Raw genomic sequence first — 19,392 nt, 5'->3', positions numbered from 1 at the left:
TTAGCATGTTTGTACTGTGTCGTTTATCTGCATATAATTACTTCCACGGGGATTTCTCCCACTCCTCTGCTCAGGAAAACACTCTGACCTCTCTTCTGAATGTGGCTCTCCAAGATATGAAGTTAGGAATTATAAAGGCACAAAAAGATCAAAACCAAATGGCAGACAAAACACATTGTAAAAATTTTAAAGGAGCTGTGCCATGCTCTAATATTAACTAGAGAAAAACTCAAGCTCCATTTACTGCAAGATCAAAGCCTTTGAATAAGTTAAAAGGCAGATTGAAATCATCGCTGAAAAATAACAGATACTTGAAATAAAAGTGATCCGGAGGCTTAGCAGTCTTTCAAAGGAAAAAGTCCTCATTTATCATGCTCAGAATTATGAGAACAGAAAAGGGATTTGTAGCCGAGTAACCTTTCTTGAAAAATGCCTTTTGGAGAGAAGGAGGAAATGTTCTTTCTGCAGCAGCAGAGACAGCACCTTGGTGCAGCTGCTGCTTTTTCCTGAGGAATTCCTGCCCCAAATTCTTCCGCGTGGCGTCGAGTTGCTGGGCTGTGCTGGCGAACACACAGTGGGCATCCCCGAGGCCTTTATCATCTTGGTTAAAGCAGAGCTGCTGGCAAGGTAGAAAATGCAAGCGTTGAATGTTCCTGGGGATTTCGGTGCTTGGCCGGACCCACGGCCCCGACTCCGCAAAGCCGAGTGGGCAGGGGTGCCGCGTGTCTCCTCCTGCTGCAGGACCTGCCCGTGAATGTCAAATTCGTCCTTGAAGGCATGGAGGAGGCGGGCTCTGTGGGCCTGGAGGAGCTGGTTCGCAGAGAGAAGGAGCGCTTCTTCGCGGGCGTGGACTACATCCTGATTTCTGATAACCTGTGGCTCAGCCGGAAGAAGCCTGCACTCACCTACGGCACGCGAGGAAACAGCTACTTCCTGGTGGAGGTATTCGGAGATGGCTCTGGGGGCTGGGAACAGGATGAGGGGAAGCTCTTCTGAGACCCAGCCTGTACCCGGGACTGCAGCCCGGGGTCCCCGTTCTCGGGGCAGCCCGGGTTCATGAGGCCTCCAGCACTTGGGGCCGTGTGCCTGTGTGCACCCCTCTCAGGAGAGCGTCAGAGGCGCTTTGACTTGGAACCAGGGCTGTGGAACTTGGAGGCCACAGGAGCAGCCCACGGGAGGTGGGGCCACCACCTGGCCAGGGGCTGCGAGTGCCAACGTCACAGATGCAACTGCCAACGTCAAGGGCAAAGAGAAGGCCACTGTCGTCGCCCAGGCTCCTGCGAGGGGCAGCCTGGTGCAGGCCCTGGACCCTGAACTGGTGCTTGAGTGGGCACCCTGAAGGCCCCTGCAGGCGGCTGTGACGGCCACACAGTCACTTTCCTTTGCTTTCTGTCCCCCTTCCCCCCAACACACAGGTGACTTGGCATAGTACTCAGCGTTTAAGATCAGAAAGTTCCCTGTGTAAATAATTAGCTGGGTAAATAATTAGCTATTTACCCACTTCGGTTTATTTTCTCACTTCACAGTGTCTGCAGACCCCATCCAATCCCCGGGGAATTGTGAGGTCTGAATGCTATGGCCAGGAAGAAAACACACATTATTATGCCTGGGGCTACTGGATCCAGGCTCTGAGCTCCAGGAGTTGTGTGGCTACGAGCCAGAGAGCCACAGGGAGAAGATGAGCAAGTGAGGGGGAGAGAGGAAACAGGGCGTCCTGTAGAACCCTCTGTCAAGGCACCTGGCCATGAGAAGCAGGCACGTGGTAGAATAGCGGCAGTGACTGAGGCGGGGGAGACCTGAGAGTCAAGGGTATGCGGGAGAACGAAGGTGCTTAGGGGCTGGGAGTGGAGGCGACCCTGAGCCAAGGGAAGGCATCAGCCTCTTCTATGGGGGTCGGGTGCAGCGCTGCTGTTTTGCTGTGCTGGCCTCTGTGTGTTACTGTTGTGCAGGGGGGAGGTTCCCCTGCAGAGAAGCAACGGCTTGAAGTGGCCGCTGTGGCAACGCGTCAAGAGGCAACGCTTGAAGAGGCGTCAAGCGGCGGTGAGGCCCCGTCTGAACAGATGGGTCACTTTCTGCAGCTGTGCTCAGTAGTCAGAGACAGAAGTGGCCCATGTGAGTGGGGCCGACCCGGGGTTGAGGTTGACTGTGGAGGGTGTGATGGAGAAAGGAGGGACGAGCCAGCCGAGAGAGATCAAAGTGATGAGAGGCGGCTTTTTGGTCGTGTCGGGGAGGACGGTAGGTTGGAGAATGGTGGAAAGGTTGAGAAACTAGATGCTTTGATGAGGACCAGGAACAGGTGGTATGGAAGGGGCACGAGAGAAGAGAGACGATCGGAAGGGGGATTTCAGTTAAGATTTCGGAGGTGAGACGTGTAAACCCTGAGAGTGCTTTAGCTAGTATTATTGCCTAATAGGATAACGGCCTGGACTAAAGTGATTACATGGACGTTTCAGCTGGCGGTATAAAGTCAGATGGGAGCAGGCCACGGCGGGCTGGGCAGAAATGTCAGACGGACGAGCACTGAAGACAGAAATCAAAACCACACACACAGCCCGTGTGGAATTGCTAACCATGTACGGTGTGAACAGAAGTCAAGCGGGTGGGCAGTCATTGTAGCAGGAGCTTCTGAATTCCAGAGACCGGAAGCATCCCCAGCAGAATGGCCCGTAAGCCACCAGAAAGCTTAGGGCCGGCGTTTAGGTAACAGGTCAGCCCCACAGGGACAAACATTTAAGGGCACGGAGCTAGGAAACGACGCCACTTGAGTTCCTGAAGACCTGAGTAGACAGGAACTTGAGCTGCAGAGGCGAGAGAAGGAAAGAAGTCGCCGGAGGAGCGACATCAGGGGACTGTGCGGATGGCAGGAGGACAACAGGGGAAGGACCAGGAGGAGGGCTCTTTGCGGTGTGGGGTGGAACGGTACAGCACCAACAGTTTGGCCAAGGTGGGCTGGCGGTCTGGGCTGGAACTGTGTTTGTGGACAGGTGAGGCATGGAGGGGCATCGGGAGATCCAGGAGACGGTGGGACGTGCAGAGGTGGGGTGACGAGGGACAGGAGCCAAGGCCAGGTCTGCAGTCACCGCCTGGGTCCTGAGAGCGCCCGCTGCATGAGAAGCTGTTGCTGGAGGAACCAGTAAGTCCTCTCCTCTCCTCTCTTCACCCGTTTTTCAGGTGAAGTGCAGAACCCAGGATTTTCACTCGGGAACCTTCGGCGGTATCCTCCACGAGCCCTTGGCCGACCTGGTTGCTCTTCTTGGTAATCCTTTAGTTCATTTCACTTTTTTAAGCATCAAGGCGACTAGTGAAAAACAGTTCTTTTATTTGTTTTTCTTTTCTGAGAGGTAGAAAGTGACTGAGCGAGAACTCCCCTCCACTAGTTCTCTCCCCAGATTCCCACTGCTCTGAGCCCGCAGCCCAGAGCTCTGTCCAGGTCTCCCACTGGGGTAGCAGGAACCTCATTCCTTGAGCCATCACCACTGCCTCCTAGGGTCTGCAGTAGCAGGAAGCTGGAGTCAGAGGCCGGGGCCAGGGATTGAACCCAGGCACTCTGAGCTGGGACAAGGGCATGCTAACCACCAGAAAGTGCCCACCCCTATAGTACAGTTCCATTTCACTCCTGTGTCTCTCTCTTCCTTTGGTATCTGAAATGGCTCAGAAGCAGAGGGAAGCACAAGAAAAATGGGTTCAATTTCCCATCCCCTAGGCTTAGAGTTAAGTCCATGTTATTTCTCTCTGTGGACAGAGACTCTGCTTGGAACCACACTCCCTTCCCTTTATTGCATGTTGTGGCACACCGGCCCTCCTCAAGGAAAAGAGGCCAGAGACCAAAGTGTGCAGAGGTCTGAGAGGCCGTCCCTGACTCTCTCACTGCAACTTCTAGAATGGGGTGGGCGGGCAGTCATGGTAATCCAAGCCCCTGAACCACAAGCTCAGGTACAGAGACCCGGCATGACAGTTCTGAATGAAGTTAACAGTGATGACCAGTGGGAAAGGCGTAAGTGATGTCCAGGCCAAGAGCCTCTCATAGCTCTTTGTAGATGGAGCCCCATGGCAGCTGGGCCTGAAGCTGCCAGGGTCTGTGGCTCTGGGAGAGAGGGAGTAGGTCTGTCTTGGCTCTGCCATAGGCCACCTGCACGGTGCTCGGTGAGTTAATTATGCTCTCTGGTCCTGGGTTTCCTCCTTGGTAAACAGAGGACAACTGCATGTCTACTTGCTGAGTGTGGTTTTGGATCCAGTGAGAAGAACATGTGGGTGACTCCCCCTCGTGGCTGCAGCATAGAGTGTCCATCTGTGGCCAGTGAAGCACAGGTTGTCCATCAGTGGTCGGTGGACTCAGGGTGCCCATGCTGGTCAGTGGAGCACAGGGTGTCCATCTGTGGCCAGTGGATAATAGGGTATCCATCTGTGGCCAGTGGACTCAGGGTGTCTATCCATGGCCAATGGACCATAGGGTACCCATCGATGGCCAGTGGAACAGGGTATCCATGGTGGTCAGTGGACCATAGGGTGTCCATAGTGGTCAGGGAGAGCACAGGGTGCCCATGGTGGTCAGGGGAGTACAGGGTTCCATCAGGGGTCAGTGGACGCAGGGTATCCATCTGTGGCTACTGGAGCACAGGGTGTCCACTGATGGCCAGTGGAGCACAAGGTATCCATCTGTGGTCACGGGAGCACAGAGTGTCCATCAGTGGTCAGTGGACTCAGGGTGCCCATGGTGGTCATTGGAGCACAGGTTGTTCATCCGTGGCCAGTGGACCACAGGGTGTCCACATATGGCAGTGGGACAGGGTCTTCACAGCCTGAGAGAGGAGCTGTTGCCTTGCCAAGGACTCCAGCGCGGCTGTCAGATACGCCAGTGCCCCTTGGCTTCATTTGTCGAGATTGCTGTGGTTCTGTGTGGCACGGAGACACCCGAGTTCTCCAGGTGTGCCCAGCACCAAACCACTGCCCTCACCTCCTGTGGGCTGCCAGGAGTGTGTGACAGGAAGACCACATTTTTCCTGGAAAGCCAAGATGCCCAGGCTTGCTCTTCCTGGTAGCTCTTCTCCTAGTCAGGGCTGCCCAGGGCAGATTCCCTGGGAAGAAAACAAAAACATGATCTTCAGGGGTCTCCTGGCAGGAGCTTGTCCAGGGTCCTCGCAGGTGCACTTGCTTTTATATTCATAATGGATACTTTTTTTTTAAAAAAAGACTTGCTTATTTATTTGAGAAACAGAGAGGTCTTCCATCCACTGGTTCACTCCCCAAGTGGCCACAACGGTCAGAGCTGGACTGATCTGAAGCCAGGAGCTTCTTCCAGGTCTCCCACACAGGTGCAGGGGCCCAAGCACTTGGGAGCTGGATTGGAAGTGGAGCAGCTGGGACTTGAACTGGCGCCCATATGGGATGTCGGTGCTGCAGACTGTCACTCCCCCTCTTCATGGAGGAACGACACTAAACCCTGCCTAGGCTTCATATCCAAGTCACGGCACCATTATGTCGTTCCCCCTCTTCGCGGAGGAACGACACAGGACCCTGCGCTGTTCTTTCGTCTGCTCGGCCCTCCCCGGGTTTTCTGCTGGTTCTTCCCGGGTTGGCTGCTGTCCCTTCCACCTCCGTGGAAGGGCGGTTCCCCCTGCCACATTCCCCACTTCCGCGGGGGAGCGGCACACCGCCGGCCGGCTCTCTCGGGGGCTGCACAGGTGTTCCTTCGGATGTTCCCCTTAGATGTTCCTGGTGCATGCCATCTCTCTCCTCTTTTATAGTCCTCCTCCGCCAATCCCAACTCGGCTGCCCACACGCCGAGTACGCTGCTCTCCTCCAATCAGGAGCAGGTCCCACAGTTTATTGGTTGAACTGGAGGCAGCTGTATAGAAGTTCTTACTCCCTTCTCAGCGCCATATTGTGGGAGAGCAGATGCATAGAATAAGTCTTAATTCCAGTAACTTAGTCTAGTCCGAGTTGCTCCCAGTTGCTCCCCACACAGACGGAGGCTTAACCTACTGTGCCACAGCGCCGGCCCCGACTGATGCTCTTTTAACAGAAGGCGTTCAGATACTATGTAAGCGCCAGACTTCACAATCCTTTGATCTGCCCCTTCTGACACATGTAGCTCCTTTATGCAAATCTTCGTGTGCCCCTCCTGGGTGAATTATAAGATGCACCCCTCTGGCTTGGAGGTCCTGGCTGGTCCTGTCAGCCTGAGGGACCAAGCTGCCGGTCTCTGCCAAGTCGTTATCAGCATCTTCTGCTGTAGAGCTTCATCCTTTCTTCCCAGCCCCACGTTCAGTAATGGGATCTCTGCAACCCCACCATCGATCCATGGCTCTGTCTACCTGTGCATCCAGGATCTATTTGTTCATCTTCCACCTTCTCGTTGTCCTAAACTATAATTCCTGGATGATACTTCCCACGCTGGACACTTTCAGAGGACGAGCTCTTTCCCTTTCACAGGTTGGAACAGTTTTCACAGGAACCCTGTGAAACCTCTGTGGTTTGTGTCTCCCTCTCTCTCTGTAACTCTGCTTTTCTCCTGTTGACCTGCCCTGTACCTTCACGCCGAGTCTTTGCAGCTGGACCATGAGCAGGGTCTGTTCCAGGAGCATTGTTGCAGCTCTGTCCTTACACAGAAGGTTGCCGGAACAAGTTCACGGCTCTATGCTCCAGGGTGGACTTGGTGTTGGTATTATTGATGGTGTTTTATGCTTTCAATTTCGGTGAGGATGAGGGAGGCAGACAAATTCAATGACAGCCAGTCCTAGTCCTTCAGCACCAGCTGTTCTGATGTTGGTTTTATTTGTTGTTTACTTGAGACACAACAAAGAGAAAAACAGTGATAGAGACAGATCAACAGACAGGCAGAGAGAGAGAGCTTCTATTCACTGGTTCACTCCCCAGATGCCTGCCGTGGCTGGGGCTGGGTGAGGCCAGAGCCAGGAGTCAGGAACTTGCTTCAGGTCTGCCATGCGGGTAGCAGGGGCCCTGGTTCTTGAACCTCCTCCACTGCCTCCCAGGGTGTGCATGGCTGGAAGTTGGAGTCAGGAACTGGAGGCCAGCATCAAACCCAGGGCTTCTTGTGGGCTTCTTACCTCCCGGGCTTAACGCTTGCTTCCATTTTTCAACTTGAATCTGACACTTATTTAAAGCACAGTGTAGGTCACTGGGCTAAATGAGGGGAGGGCTGTCCCTCGGGATTTGTGCAAAATGATCTGCAACCCGGCGCCTGCAATGCAGCAACACAAGGGGTGGAAGTCGGGGGGGGGGGTACGTGGGGACCAGGACCGTAGCAGTGGAACGGATAGTTGAACAGAGGGCAGTGCTGGCTCCCCCAAGTCTGCCGCCTCTCCTCCCTCCAGCCTCATGCTGTGCCTCCTGAGCTCACCCTGCAAGTGTGGGGAGCTGTCACACAGCACACTGCTCCATCCCGTTTCCTGGCTGGAACTGGGTAGCGCAGAGCCGGGCCACCTGCTGATCTGCTCACGTGGCACTGCACTTGTTGCCTTTTTTCTTGGCTGTCTTCACACGCCAGCACTGACCTGCTGTCTAGAACGTGGCGGGGCCCAGTAACCTCATGTCGGCTGCATCAATGGTTTGGAGTCTTCACCCATGCTTTGCACTTGTTGACGTGGGGTGAAAGTGTAGTGTGACACAATAATTTTCTGCCACTGATATTGTCAAAATATAATACTGAGAATATAGATCATCTGTTTATGAAGTATCTTTACTTGAGTAAAAAGTTCCAGCTGTGTTGAGGATCAAGTTATCTTTCCTTCAGACAATTTTGTGTCATTCGTATCCATTATTACACAGCTGTATACATACATATATATACACATATGTATATGTACATTTTTGATAAGTGTTTTCTCCAGGGTGTGAGCAGTGCTTACTGAATCTGGACACCTGCCTCCTCTGCAGATGCCCACGGATGACGTCTTCCATCCCCGCTGGCCGCTGTGGTGTCTCATAAGGCAGAGCAGTGTGTATGCTTATGAACTATTCAGCGGTCATGATCTATCCCTCACAGGCTAGGCCCCAAGGGCGTGAGCCTCTGATGCAAAATGAGTATTTGCCTGTACGTTACGATTATGGTTTGTGTATGTGTGTGTGCCGAGAGAGAGATCAAGGAGGCACGCTGGAACTGTCCAGTGTCTCAGACATGTATGTGCCATGGTTTTAGTATGACCTGACCCCTGGACCCGAGCAGGACCTTACACCCCGAAGTCGTAAGTCAGCGGTACCAAGTCGGTGGAAACTTAAGCCAATGCCGGCGTTGAGGAGGTGGGCCTGCTGGGGGGTTTCCCTTTGCTGGAGGGGGCCCTCCGGAGGGTGCTTCCAGGCAGGCTGATTGCAGTAGCCTCTGCTGGCCCAGCCACCGTCCCTGCTGTTAGCCGCAGCATCTGTCACCCTCACAAAGGCCAAGCCGATGGGGGCCACCTGCACTTGGACTTGATCCTTCAGAACGCTGAGCCAAGATAAACCTTCCTTTGAAAGTGGCTTGCCCCAGGTCTTCCGTTGTGGTAGTTGTAAGCTGACTAGTACAGTAATATGTGTAGGCCTTCATATATAATGTGTATGTACATATATTTTTAAATGTTTTAATAATGAACATGTATTACCTGGGAACTCAGGATAAAATTAAACTAAAAAAATGAACTTTGTGTGTGATGCAAAGTTGAGAAGTTGAGCGTGGGTGAGTCCCACTGAGGAATGCCTGTGGGGTGCAGACTCCTGTGTTTTCTGTCCGACCGTTGGCCCGCTGAGCCATACAGTGGGTCTGCTTGCAGCCCAGCCTGCCTGGTGACCAGCACCCCCCTCTGACGGTCACAATGAGGTGCACCCTGTGGCCGCCGTGGGGAACAGGGATGGTCAGGCAGGGGAGCCATCCTTGGCCCAGCTCCGGGTCCTGCTTCAGCCACTGACGTATCCACGTGGCCTGTTTTCTGTGTGTGTCGCAGGGAGCCTGGTAGACTCCTCTGGCCACATCCTCATCCCTGGAATCTACGACTCCGTGGCTCCGCTTACAGAAGATGAGAAAGACACGTACAAAGCCGTCGATCTGGATCTCGAAGAATATCGCAACAGCAGCCAGGTGGAGAAGTTCCTGTTCGAGACCAAGGTACGGCCACAAATGCATGGAAAATCTGAAAAGAGTGACGGTAAAGAATCGTGTTAGCCCACTGTCCAGTGTACTGTCTGGAGCCTGAAGCAGACGTTCCTAGGCGGGTTTTGATGTTCATGGCCACTCTCCTGTGTGCTTCACTGGGCACTGGTTTCAGACCCAACCGAGAGCGCTCACTCACTCCCTGGCCAGCCTTCCCACCATAGTCTCTGAACACCCACGCCTGCCAGCAGGTGCAGAGTTTACAGACTGAGAAGTGCTGGAGGTTAGTCCCGGCTCCATGACCGCTAACTGTTCATTTTCCCAGGCAAATACAAGAATCTGTGGGGCCGGGTGGACTAAGGAAACAAAGAGCCGACAGGATTTGTTACCGGAGAATTCAGATTTTTCTCCTCTTTTTCTCTTTCTCATTCTCCTCCTTTGTAAATGCTTCCCTGGTCAGGTGTTTGGCAGTGGTGGTGGGTTCTGGATGAGCTGCCACACTGAGAGGAAGTGACAGAGCGGAGTGTGATGGTGTCTGTCTCTGCCCTCAGACTGGCTCACTGATGGCCACGATGAGAAAGACACCTGGACAGATGTCCGCCTTGATGCCTGGGGAGCATTTCTGAAAGGGCCGCTCTGCCACCGTTAACCACACGGCACAGCACTCCCGCAAAGAAGGGAACCGGCCAGCGGGGTGGTTCTGGCACGCCAAGGCAGGGGGGTGAGCAGCCCGGGAGCCTGTGGGAGCAGCCCACTCTGTCATCGGAACAGACGTCCCTGGGTCACCAGCGCAGGCGTATCTTATCTGTGTCACTAGTGCAGCCATGTCCAAGGAAGGTGATAATTAGCTTTTCACGCTCTTTGTCCTGAAGTGCAGGAGCTGGTGATAGGACCAACGCCACCTAAATGAGTTTTAATTAAACATTCTTTGGGTAATTTTCCAACCAGGAGGAAATCCTAATGCACCTGTGGAGGTACCCAAGTCTTTCTATTCACGGGATCGAGGGTGCGTTTGATGAGCCTGGAGCTAAAACAGTCATTCCTGGCCGAGTTGTAGGAAAATTTTCAATCCGCTTGGTTCCTCACATGAATGTGTCCGTGGTGGAAAAACAGGTAACAAACGCCCGTGGGTGTTCTGCCTGGCGGCGCCATTCCGAGTCTCCTGTCACTGTTTCATGAGCAGTTTGGTCGTTCGCTATCGCTTGTACAGTAAGAAAAGAACCGGGACAGATGTCAGGAAACCAGCTTCATTTTTGGGCAGTAATGATGTCTTTCCTCAGTTGTGTGCGATTACGTAGTTGGATCCATAACCATTTGGTGTTGGATGATGGGAAATTTTTAAAAATTAGATGGTGGCTCTGAAAGCCAGAGGGAGGGGGCAAGTGCCTGCACGTGCGTGGAGGCAGGGGGTCTCAGGGCCTGACCGTTTTCATAATGTCTGCAGTCAACGCTTTGAATGAAAATGTCATGCGTCCAAATTACCACCCTGGCACCTCTACCTTGAATAGTTTAATAGGAAGGAAACTGTTGAGTGAATGAGGTAAAGGACTATCTCATCCCAGCCTGCAGTGAGCACCAGTCTGCTGTCCTCCTTGGCAGTCCTGGGAGCACCGTGTTCTGTCTCCCTGCTCCCCACCCGCCTCTCCCTGGGAGGCGTTGCCCCTTCTCACAGCTCATCAATTCCACCAGGGCAGGGCTCTCTGTCTTGTTCACAGCGAGGTCCCCAGCACTCAGTGCCCTGCACACGACAGCATTCAGGCAAAAACGTGCTCAAGGACCAAGCGGAAGAAATACCCGAGAGGACGAGGAGTCCACAGCAGCCGTTGGGAGGGAGCAAAGTAGAGAGAAGGGTCCCGAAACGCGTCTCCCTCCGTTCAGCTTGGAACTGCTCCCCTGTTTTGGAAATCTCCCAAGTGCCTAGAGTTCCCCCAGAGACTCATCGTGGCACAGATAAGTCAAAAAAAAAAAAAAAAAAAAAAAGGCTGTCCCAGTGGAGCAAAGCTGTGCTTTTTGACCTTCTGGGATTTTCAGCAGACACGACTCAAACACTCTGTGCTAAGAAAGGGGCTGGCGCAGGGCTGGGCCTTGGAGGGTGGTCCAAGGAGGGAGCAAGAGCAGGCGTTTCTCCTGCCCGGTGGAGCCTGGCTCTGGTCCTCCTCAGCGTGTCGGGTCCATCAAGCTGACTGACAAGTCAAGTCAAGCCAAGGTCAATCACAATGCAGCCCCGTCAGGTCAGGTCGGGATTCCAGGCAGGTCCTTTGTGAAGGAAGATATTCGCTGTGTGAGACGGTGACGGCAGCTCCCTCTTACTATTTAAAACGTCCCCTTTCAGGTGAAGCGGCATCTTGAAGACGTGTTCTCCAAAAGAAACAGTCCCAACCACATGACTGTTTCCATGGTGGTAGGACTACAGCCGTGGCTGGCAAATACAGACGATAACCAGTATCTTGCAGCAAAGAGAGCAATCAGAACAGGTGGGGCCTTCAGATACATCGATTTTCTGGCTTATAATGGCACCAAATGGAAGCTTTCTCTCTCTTTCTCTCTCTAAATCTTTTTAAAATAAATAAATAAGTCCTTAATAAAAAAAATTGAGAAGTAGTAGAGGAGCAGGGACTAGAACTGACGCTCTGATATAAGATGCCAGCGTTGCAAGTGGTGGCTTAACCCCCTGTGCTGTGCCCCTGGCCCCACCCCTGAGACTTCTTGGCCAAGGCTCCATCCTCCCATGGGTTGGAGTCGCTAATTTGTACTTTGTGCTCTTGCAAGCCCACAGCCAGGCTGCCTGGCTGATGCTAATACCAAGTGGTCCTAGGGAGACACAGCTCAGTCAGGCCACTGGAAATTTCCACAGAAAGACCTCCTGCTATAAAATTACGAATCACATGAGAAGCTCCATTCGGTCCTGAGTCTAACACCAGTGAGCTTTCGTGATGCCAGAAGGCGGCGCTGCCCAATCTGGGATTTCCATGGGGATGCCTATTTGAATTCCGTGTGCTTGCGAGTGTTGGGCCGAATCAAATGATGGACAGGACTGGATGCGTGTGCTTGGGTGTTTCCAGCTCTTGGCCTTCAGCAAAGGACCACCTGCCAACAACAAATGGGGGCTCCCAGAAGCACAGAGGCAGTTCCGGGGTGTTTCCGAAAGCTAGGTGGGATGACACTGACCTCAGTGTTATATTCCAGAGGGAGCCGAGGCCAGCTGCCAGTGAGGGCAGAGCACGGGGCGGCATCCAGCCTCCTTAAAGCACTGTCTTTGTGGGTTTTCCATGCCGGGGCACAGACACAAACAGCCAGAGAATCAACCCGAGACTTAGAGCTGTGCTTCTCTGTGTCATCACTCCAAGCGCTCCCAGTCGTAGCGAGCATTTTACCAGGAAAGTGTGGGAGTGAGAAAAAGAGGAAGATGGCTTAGGAATGCAAACGTGAGGCCAGCTGAGGCTGGCCAGCATCGCGAGGTCTGTAATGCACGGGACACCTTGGGGTCTCCTGGGTGCTAGGCCAGTTCTGCTGACGAGGGCCAGCGGCTTCTCCACTCACACATCTTGCTTATGATTAAGGAAGAGGCAACGCAGTCTGCTTTGCTTCTCTGTTTTATTTTTCATTTCCATTCCCTCATGGGCAGCTGCCCACTAAGCTGGGATGTTTTCCCTCATGTCCTTCAAGAACTCAGGATGGCTGTCGGAACTACGAGGGTCTTCAAGAAGTTCATGGGCAGTGAGCTTTGATGAGGAAGCTGTGGATGGTTTGAAGAAAGATTCAAAAGTTTTTTGTGGCAAGATAAATTTATCCTTTAATTCCATTTTCCCTGAATACTTTGAAGTAACCTATTTTTCCTGGGAAACCTTGAAAGTTGGGAGAAATTTTTCGGTGATATTGTATATAGCTTTTGATTTGTATTTCTGTTACCAAATAACCCTGCAAAGTCTCACTTCTGTAATATTTAATTCATGAAGAAACTACAAAATAGACACATCATTTGTGTCTTGTCACCAACTCACGACTTTTCCAATCATGAGAAGACATTGAAAAAACCAAGTTGAGTTTTTTTATTTATTTATTTTTTTAACAAAACAACTGATCAGAACTCGTCAGAAAGTGCAAGGTCACAAAAGACAATGAAATATTGAGATAAGAAAAGACTAAAGAAAAGCAATGATAAAGATGCAATTTGGGATTCTGGATCGGTTCCTGGAATAGAAAAAAGGGAAATGTTGGTAAAATTTAAATAAAGTTTTGACTGTAGTTAATAATATTGTAGCATTGTTAATTTTTGATTTTAAATATTTATTTATTTGAAAGAGCTAAAGAGAGAGTGGGAGAGAAAGAGATCTTCCATTTGTTGGTTTATTCCTCAGATGACCACAAAGGCCAGGGTTGGGCCAGGCTGCAGCCAGGAGGCAGGAGCTTCATCTGGTTCCCCAACATGGGTGCAGGAACCCAAACATTTGGGCCCTTCTGCTGCTTTTTCCAGGCCATTATCAGGGAATTGGGTCAGAAGTGGAGCCATCAGGCTTCAAACCAGTGCCGTTATGGGATGCCAATATTGTAAATGGCAGCTTAACTCTCTATACCACAATGCCAGCCCCAGTTTCTGATTTTTAAAGAGTTATGTATTTGAACCACAGACTGACAGAGATCTTTCATCTGCTAGGTCACTCCCCAAATGGCCACAGTGGCTGTGGCTGGGCCAGACTGAAGCCAGGAGCCCAGAACTCCATCCAGATCTGCCACGTGCGTGGCATGGACCCAAGTGCTTGGGCCATCTTCCACTGCTTTCCCCGACGCTTCAGTAGGGAGCTGGATTGGAGGCAGAGCAGATGGGACTGAAACTGGTATTCTGATATGGGATGCTGGCAGTTTAACCTGCCATGCCATAGTGCAGGCCCCAATTTCCAATTCTTGATCATCATGGTGACATGAGATGTTAGCATTAAGGACATTAGAGTAAGGGATACAATGGAACTCAGTACTATTTTTCAGTTTTTTGAAATTTTAAACTTTTCTAAAATTACTTTAAAACAGAATTTTTCTTTTAAAATGTTTTTTAAAAGTTGATAATTGTAAAGAAGGCACCCAGAGTTTTCTTCTTGACTTATTGTCTATATTAGGATGTAAGCTGCATGACATCAAAGAACAAACGTACCCTAAGCACCAAATCTGAAAGTAAAAGAAGAAGGAAGAGAAAATAGAAAAAGCAAATACCATAGTTGAGGGGTTGGTTACTGGAGGCAGTGTTGTCATTATTCTGTTCAAATGTCTTCTCACCTTTCAGTGTTTGGAAGAGAGCCAGATATGATCCGCGACGGATCAAGCATTCCAATTGCCAAAATATTCCAGGATACTCTTCAGAAGAGCGTGCTGATGCTTCCGCTCGGAGCCGTCGATGACGGAGAGCACTCCCAGAATGAGAAGATCAACAGGTGAGCTGCTTCCTGTGCGGGCCGCTCCCTCACGGCACACGCTGAGGTTCTCCGTACCGCCCACTGGGGCACTCAGACACCTGTTTCTCACCTCTGGAGGTGGGGAGGTCCAAGATCATTGTGCTGGCTGGTTCAGCCCCTGGGGAGGGCTCTCTGCCCAACTGTGCGATGGCTGCCCTCTCTCCACCATGTTAGGAAACAGGGAGAGGTGCAGAGAGGGAGAGGGCGTGTGCTTGGGGTCTCTTCCTCTAGCCCCAGGGCCTGCTCCTGTGGCCTCATCTGACCTCTCGCATCTCCTGCAAATGCAGTCATGTCAGAGGTTACAACGTCAACAGGTGGGATTTGGAGTGCACAGTGTTTGGTCTCTAACAAGGAGTTTTAGGAATGTTTGGTGGGCACACTGTTGGCAGATCATACAAATCTCCCAGGCCTCCCAGTCTAGTGAGAAACAAAGACACGTTTGGCCGCGATGTGGGTCGTGTCAAGGGTCAGGAAAATGGATTTAGATTTGAGTCCTGGACTCATTCCCACTTCCTAGTAATCCACCACTTTCACGTGCAGCTACCAAGTGGCTTTCTCAGGAGTACGTCAATACCACACATGGAGGCCGGCGCTGCAGCTCACTAGGCTAATCCTCCACCTGTGGGGCCGGCACACCTGGTTCTAGTCCCAGTTGGGGCGCCGGATTCTGTCCCGGTTGCTCCTCATCCAGGCCAGCCCTCTGCTATCACCTGGGAGTGCAGTGGAGGATGGCCCAAGTCCTTGGGCCCTGCACCCGCATGGGAGACCAGGAGAAGCACCTGGCTCCTGGCTTCGGATCAGCACGATGCGCCCGCCGTAGTGGCCATTGAGGGGTGAACCAACGGAAAAGGAAGGCCTTTGTCTCTCTCTCTCTCACTGTTTAACTCTGCCTGTCAAAAAAAAAAAAAAAAAAAAGTAAATACTACACATGGAATTTATGCTATGAAATCTTTCTGTCAGTCTTTCCCGCCTTCATCGGATGGAGGTTGTAACAGAGGTCTCTTTGTTTTTCCTTTCGTTAGGTGGAATTACATAGAGGGATCCAAGCTGTTTGCTGCCTTTTTCCTGGAGATGGCTAAGCTGCACTGATCGTGATGGAGCCTCCCAGCTGGATCTGTCCCACGGACAGGTCCCTTCTCCACACCCATGGACAGGGACAGAATCTAAATATCCAGAGGATTTCGGCCCAGTAAACTATGTTTGTTTTTCCTGCCATATGAAATGTCTGGGGCCATTTGAACCAACGATAAAGAATATTAAAGATTGAGACACTGGACATGGTGTGAAGTCTGTCCCCCATTGCATACCCTCACAAAGTCACAGCTGCCTTTAATAAGATGATTCCCCAAGTCCTGTGCAGTGGCCAGGACAGGACTCACTCTGCTCTTCAAGCCGGAGTAGGACAGTTCCTCAGTGGTTGGACTCTTTGCAATTTGGTTGGCACAATGACTCGTCTGCTCCCCAGGTCCTGAGGTGCTCCTGGCTAGTCACCACTCCATCCCACTCAGCACTCGCTCCCCAAGGCTTTGCTGCGCTCTCCCTTCATCTTATTAATAGCGGTGCTGGGCTCCACCACCAGCACTGGTGATTTCCCTCTGGACTCCTTTTTCAGAGTTACTAAAGCCTGGTACTAGATTCACCTCTTGCCTCTCCATCATTTATTTTTTCCCTGCTTCTTGAAGAGTTCTGAAGCTCAAATGATCCATATTCATGTCCTTAAGCCATTTGGGATTCCTTGTGCAAGGATGAGTATTTTTTAAATAAATTCCAAGATCCTTTACATTTCCTGTGATCAATGTCACTTTGTTAGCCTCTGCCTGCTGTTCGTTCTTCCCATCCCATTGGTAAAGACTCTCTCTCTGGCATCTGTGCCCTCGTAAATCCACTGTAGCAGAATCAATCTTGATAGAGTTTCTCTCACCCCATTGGAACTTTACTCACTGACTACATCTAAATTGCTCAAAGCTTTTAATAGCGTGTGTTTTAGATAGAGAACGAATCAACCTTGACACCAGTAACACAGTCTAAATTTAAAGCCATCAGCTAATGCTGCATTCATTAATCATTTTAGTTAACCATCTTGTTTGGCTTGATTGGGTTTGATGGTCTAAATAAACAGAAATAAAACCAGAATGTAATTTTTCTACAGATGAGTATATGTAAATAATTCAACTCAATCTTTACAAATTCTTTATTTAAATCACGTTAATGGAAAAGAATTTAAGAGTTTAATAAGAATGTTTCTCTTACAACTCCAAATAAAAACAAAGCATTAACACATTTGCCTTCAACTTTTTTTTTTTTTCCATATCTCTGTTGGTTCTTAAAATGTCAGTTTGAAAACGTGTGGCATCACATTTCTAATGACTATACCGTGTGGTCAGTGCTCACAATAGTGGACCCCCACTGAGCAATCAGCCTGAGGGGTGGGTGGGGGGCATTCATGAAGGCTTCTATTTACCCGTTATTTTGAAAGCTGGAGACTTTAAACCAGGGTGTGACTGCTAATGCTGGCCATCATCAGACCGCCGTGGAACATCAACAGGTGTGTGGTTTTTGTGCTGTTAAGCACAATGAGCGCTCATGGGTTATGCTGGGTTTTTGGCATTTTCATTGAACCCACCTGATTTATTTGATATTGTTCCTGGAGATCAACAGTGCAAAAGATTTCTGATGCCAATTTATATATTTTAAAGGGTTCATATTAGTCAGTTAAGGAAAGTTCATTATAAACTAATTGTAACCATTTCTGAACAACGTAGTGTCAGTTTTATGAAGTCACTAAACAATAAGACGTACTCACTGATCTTCACTCCTGCTGAGTCTCTCAGGCCAGCAGTGTCTTGGTTAATTATTCAGCTGCCACCAAGAGGGAAGGGAAGGAAGAGAATAGTTACTGAGGTTGTTAAGCCTTGGAGATTCAACCTGGAATGCCAGAGTTCAGAGTCCACGTCTCTGCCACCCAGAGTCAGGACGGGTGTCCCCAGCTCATTCCCCCAGTTTTCTACCCCATGCTGAGCCATGTGGTTACTGATTCTGCCATGACTCAGGAGCTGGAAGGAAGTACTGATATCAGAAAATGGGGTGCCATACCATATCACCATGTGCTTATTAATAAATCCCCAATATTAATAAGCCTGTGTGGGTTCTTGCCTAATATTCAGAGAAGAATTCTGAATACCGGCATAAATGAACAAGGCAGCATGGTACATTTTAAGCTTTTTATTCAGTGAGAAAGATGCACAGGAGAGTGAGGGCCCTATCTATAGGAGAGGGAAATCTGGGTCATACCTAGTACCGGGAGCCAGCCACGTGGAGGACCATGCGGACCAGAAAACCTGGGGCAGGTAGCCCAAAGGCCACACGGCCTGGAGGCACAGGGGCAGCAAGTGCCCACACTGGCAAAAAGCCAAAGAAAAGAAAAAGGGCCAGGCACACTGTGTCCTGGCTTTTAATCCACTTCCAAAGGGGAGTGGTTAATTAACCTGATTGGCTGATGGGCACACAGGTGTGGCCAGGTAGGGGCATGAGGTCACACAGAGGTGTGGTCTTCCAGCTCACAAATCTGATCAGTTTTATCCTGTACGCCTGCCTACATCAGTACCTCCCAATGTTGTCTCATTCAGAGGGGTGAGAGAAATTTCCCCAGTGACAGGCAAGGTCAAGCCATCAGCCATAAGGAGGCAGGGAAGTTGAGTGAAAGAGAAATTCAAATATTTTCTTTAAAAAATTTACTAAAGAAATAGATGTATGTGCACACAAATGGTGGCCCAGAATTCTTGGAGGTCTATTCACACATCAATCAGGACAGGACTTCATGGCACTGAAGGAAGGCAATGAATGGGTTTCATTCGTAGATGTAGCACCTTCAAACTCATACAACTATTGTGATGAGGTGCAGAGATTGTATTAAATGGATTCGGAAGGTGCTTTTGTGCAAAACAGTGAGGGCTAGAAATGTGTTTTGGTTTTATGCTGTATTTGTAAAATTGAACGTGCTGGCCTGGGACCCTTGCCTGGGTGTTTGCCCGAGAGTGTGGGTGCCCTGGTGGGTGACACTGCCTCTCTATCCTTGCCGCTGGGAGAATGCACTGACAGATGGAGGACTTGTCTCGGGCTTCTCCTCACTGCTCGTGCTCCTGCCCGGCGTGTCCATCACTCCTGTGGGCGACTCCCAGCCCAGCCAGTCCTCTGAAACACGACGCGTCCAAGTAGCACCCTCTGACTTGCTTCACCTCTGGGGCTCTGTGCTTTGGTAAATGGAACACTGGCCAGTTGATAGCAGAGCCCTGAATCTTTGACATTTCCCTCTCTTTCAAATGTCGTTCAATAGCAGGATCAGTGGACCACCACTTCCTTTCCTCTCCACTGTCACCTCCCATGGTTCATAAACCAAAACTTCTATGCCTTGTGTCCGGTCTCTTGCTTACAGGGGAGTTCCTCTCTGCTGTACCTGTCATACGGCAGCTTGCAGGTCCCTCCTATCCCAGCTTCAAATCCTGGGAGCGGCCTTGTGGTCTCAGGAAAAAGTCTGCATTAGCAGATGGCCTACAGTCCGCTCTCTGATTTACCGGCTTCACTCTGCCTTCTTGGTGCACCCCAACAACCCCACATTCTCAGCCACCGAGAGCTGGCTGCCTCCTTGGATTATTGGCCCCCTCCTGGAATACTCTCAGGAACCCCACGTCTGGTTAAATCCCCCCCAGTTATTCTTCAGATATCAGCTGAGTTGTAATTTTCAGGGAAACCCTTTTCTGATTCCCCCTGGGTACTTGAGCGTCCCTATTACATACACTACCTGAGTCCCCATAGTTGTTGTTGTTTTTTTTTAAGATTTATTTATTTATTTGAAAGTCAGAGTTACAC

General features: G+C 50.6%; 1 protein-coding gene across 4 annotated transcripts in view; it reads left to right on the top strand.

Moving 5' to 3' along the window:
* Nucleotides 1-16,806, top strand: part of CNDP1 (carnosine dipeptidase 1) — a 42,183-nt gene extending 25,377 nt beyond the window's left edge. For 3 of the 4 annotated variants that reach the window (XM_008261469.4, XM_008261470.4, XM_017344234.3), the window contains exons 6-12: nucleotides 742-942; nucleotides 3,172-3,256; nucleotides 8,937-9,097; nucleotides 10,031-10,195; nucleotides 11,415-11,556; nucleotides 14,358-14,505; nucleotides 15,549-16,806. In XM_008261469.4, coding sequence (XP_008259691.2) covers nucleotides 742-942; nucleotides 3,172-3,256; nucleotides 8,937-9,097; nucleotides 10,031-10,195; nucleotides 11,415-11,556; nucleotides 14,358-14,505; nucleotides 15,549-15,615 — 969 coding nt within the window. In that variant the 3' untranslated portion in view covers nucleotides 15,616-16,806. The remainder of the gene's footprint in view (nucleotides 1-741; nucleotides 943-3,171; nucleotides 3,257-8,936; nucleotides 9,098-10,030; nucleotides 10,196-11,414; nucleotides 11,557-14,357; nucleotides 14,506-15,548) is intronic. The other variant, XM_070050050.1, reaches the window with a different exon arrangement.
* The last annotated feature ends 2,586 nt before the right edge of the window (nucleotides 16,807-19,392 follow it).

The sequence above is a fragment of the Oryctolagus cuniculus genome, chromosome 10 (assembly GCF_964237555.1).
Source record: "Oryctolagus cuniculus chromosome 10, mOryCun1.1, whole genome shotgun sequence".
NCBI lineage: Eukaryota > Metazoa > Chordata > Mammalia > Lagomorpha > Leporidae > Oryctolagus > Oryctolagus cuniculus.
Note: the sequence above shows the minus strand (reverse complement) of the source record. Positions and strands in the feature narration are given on the sequence as shown.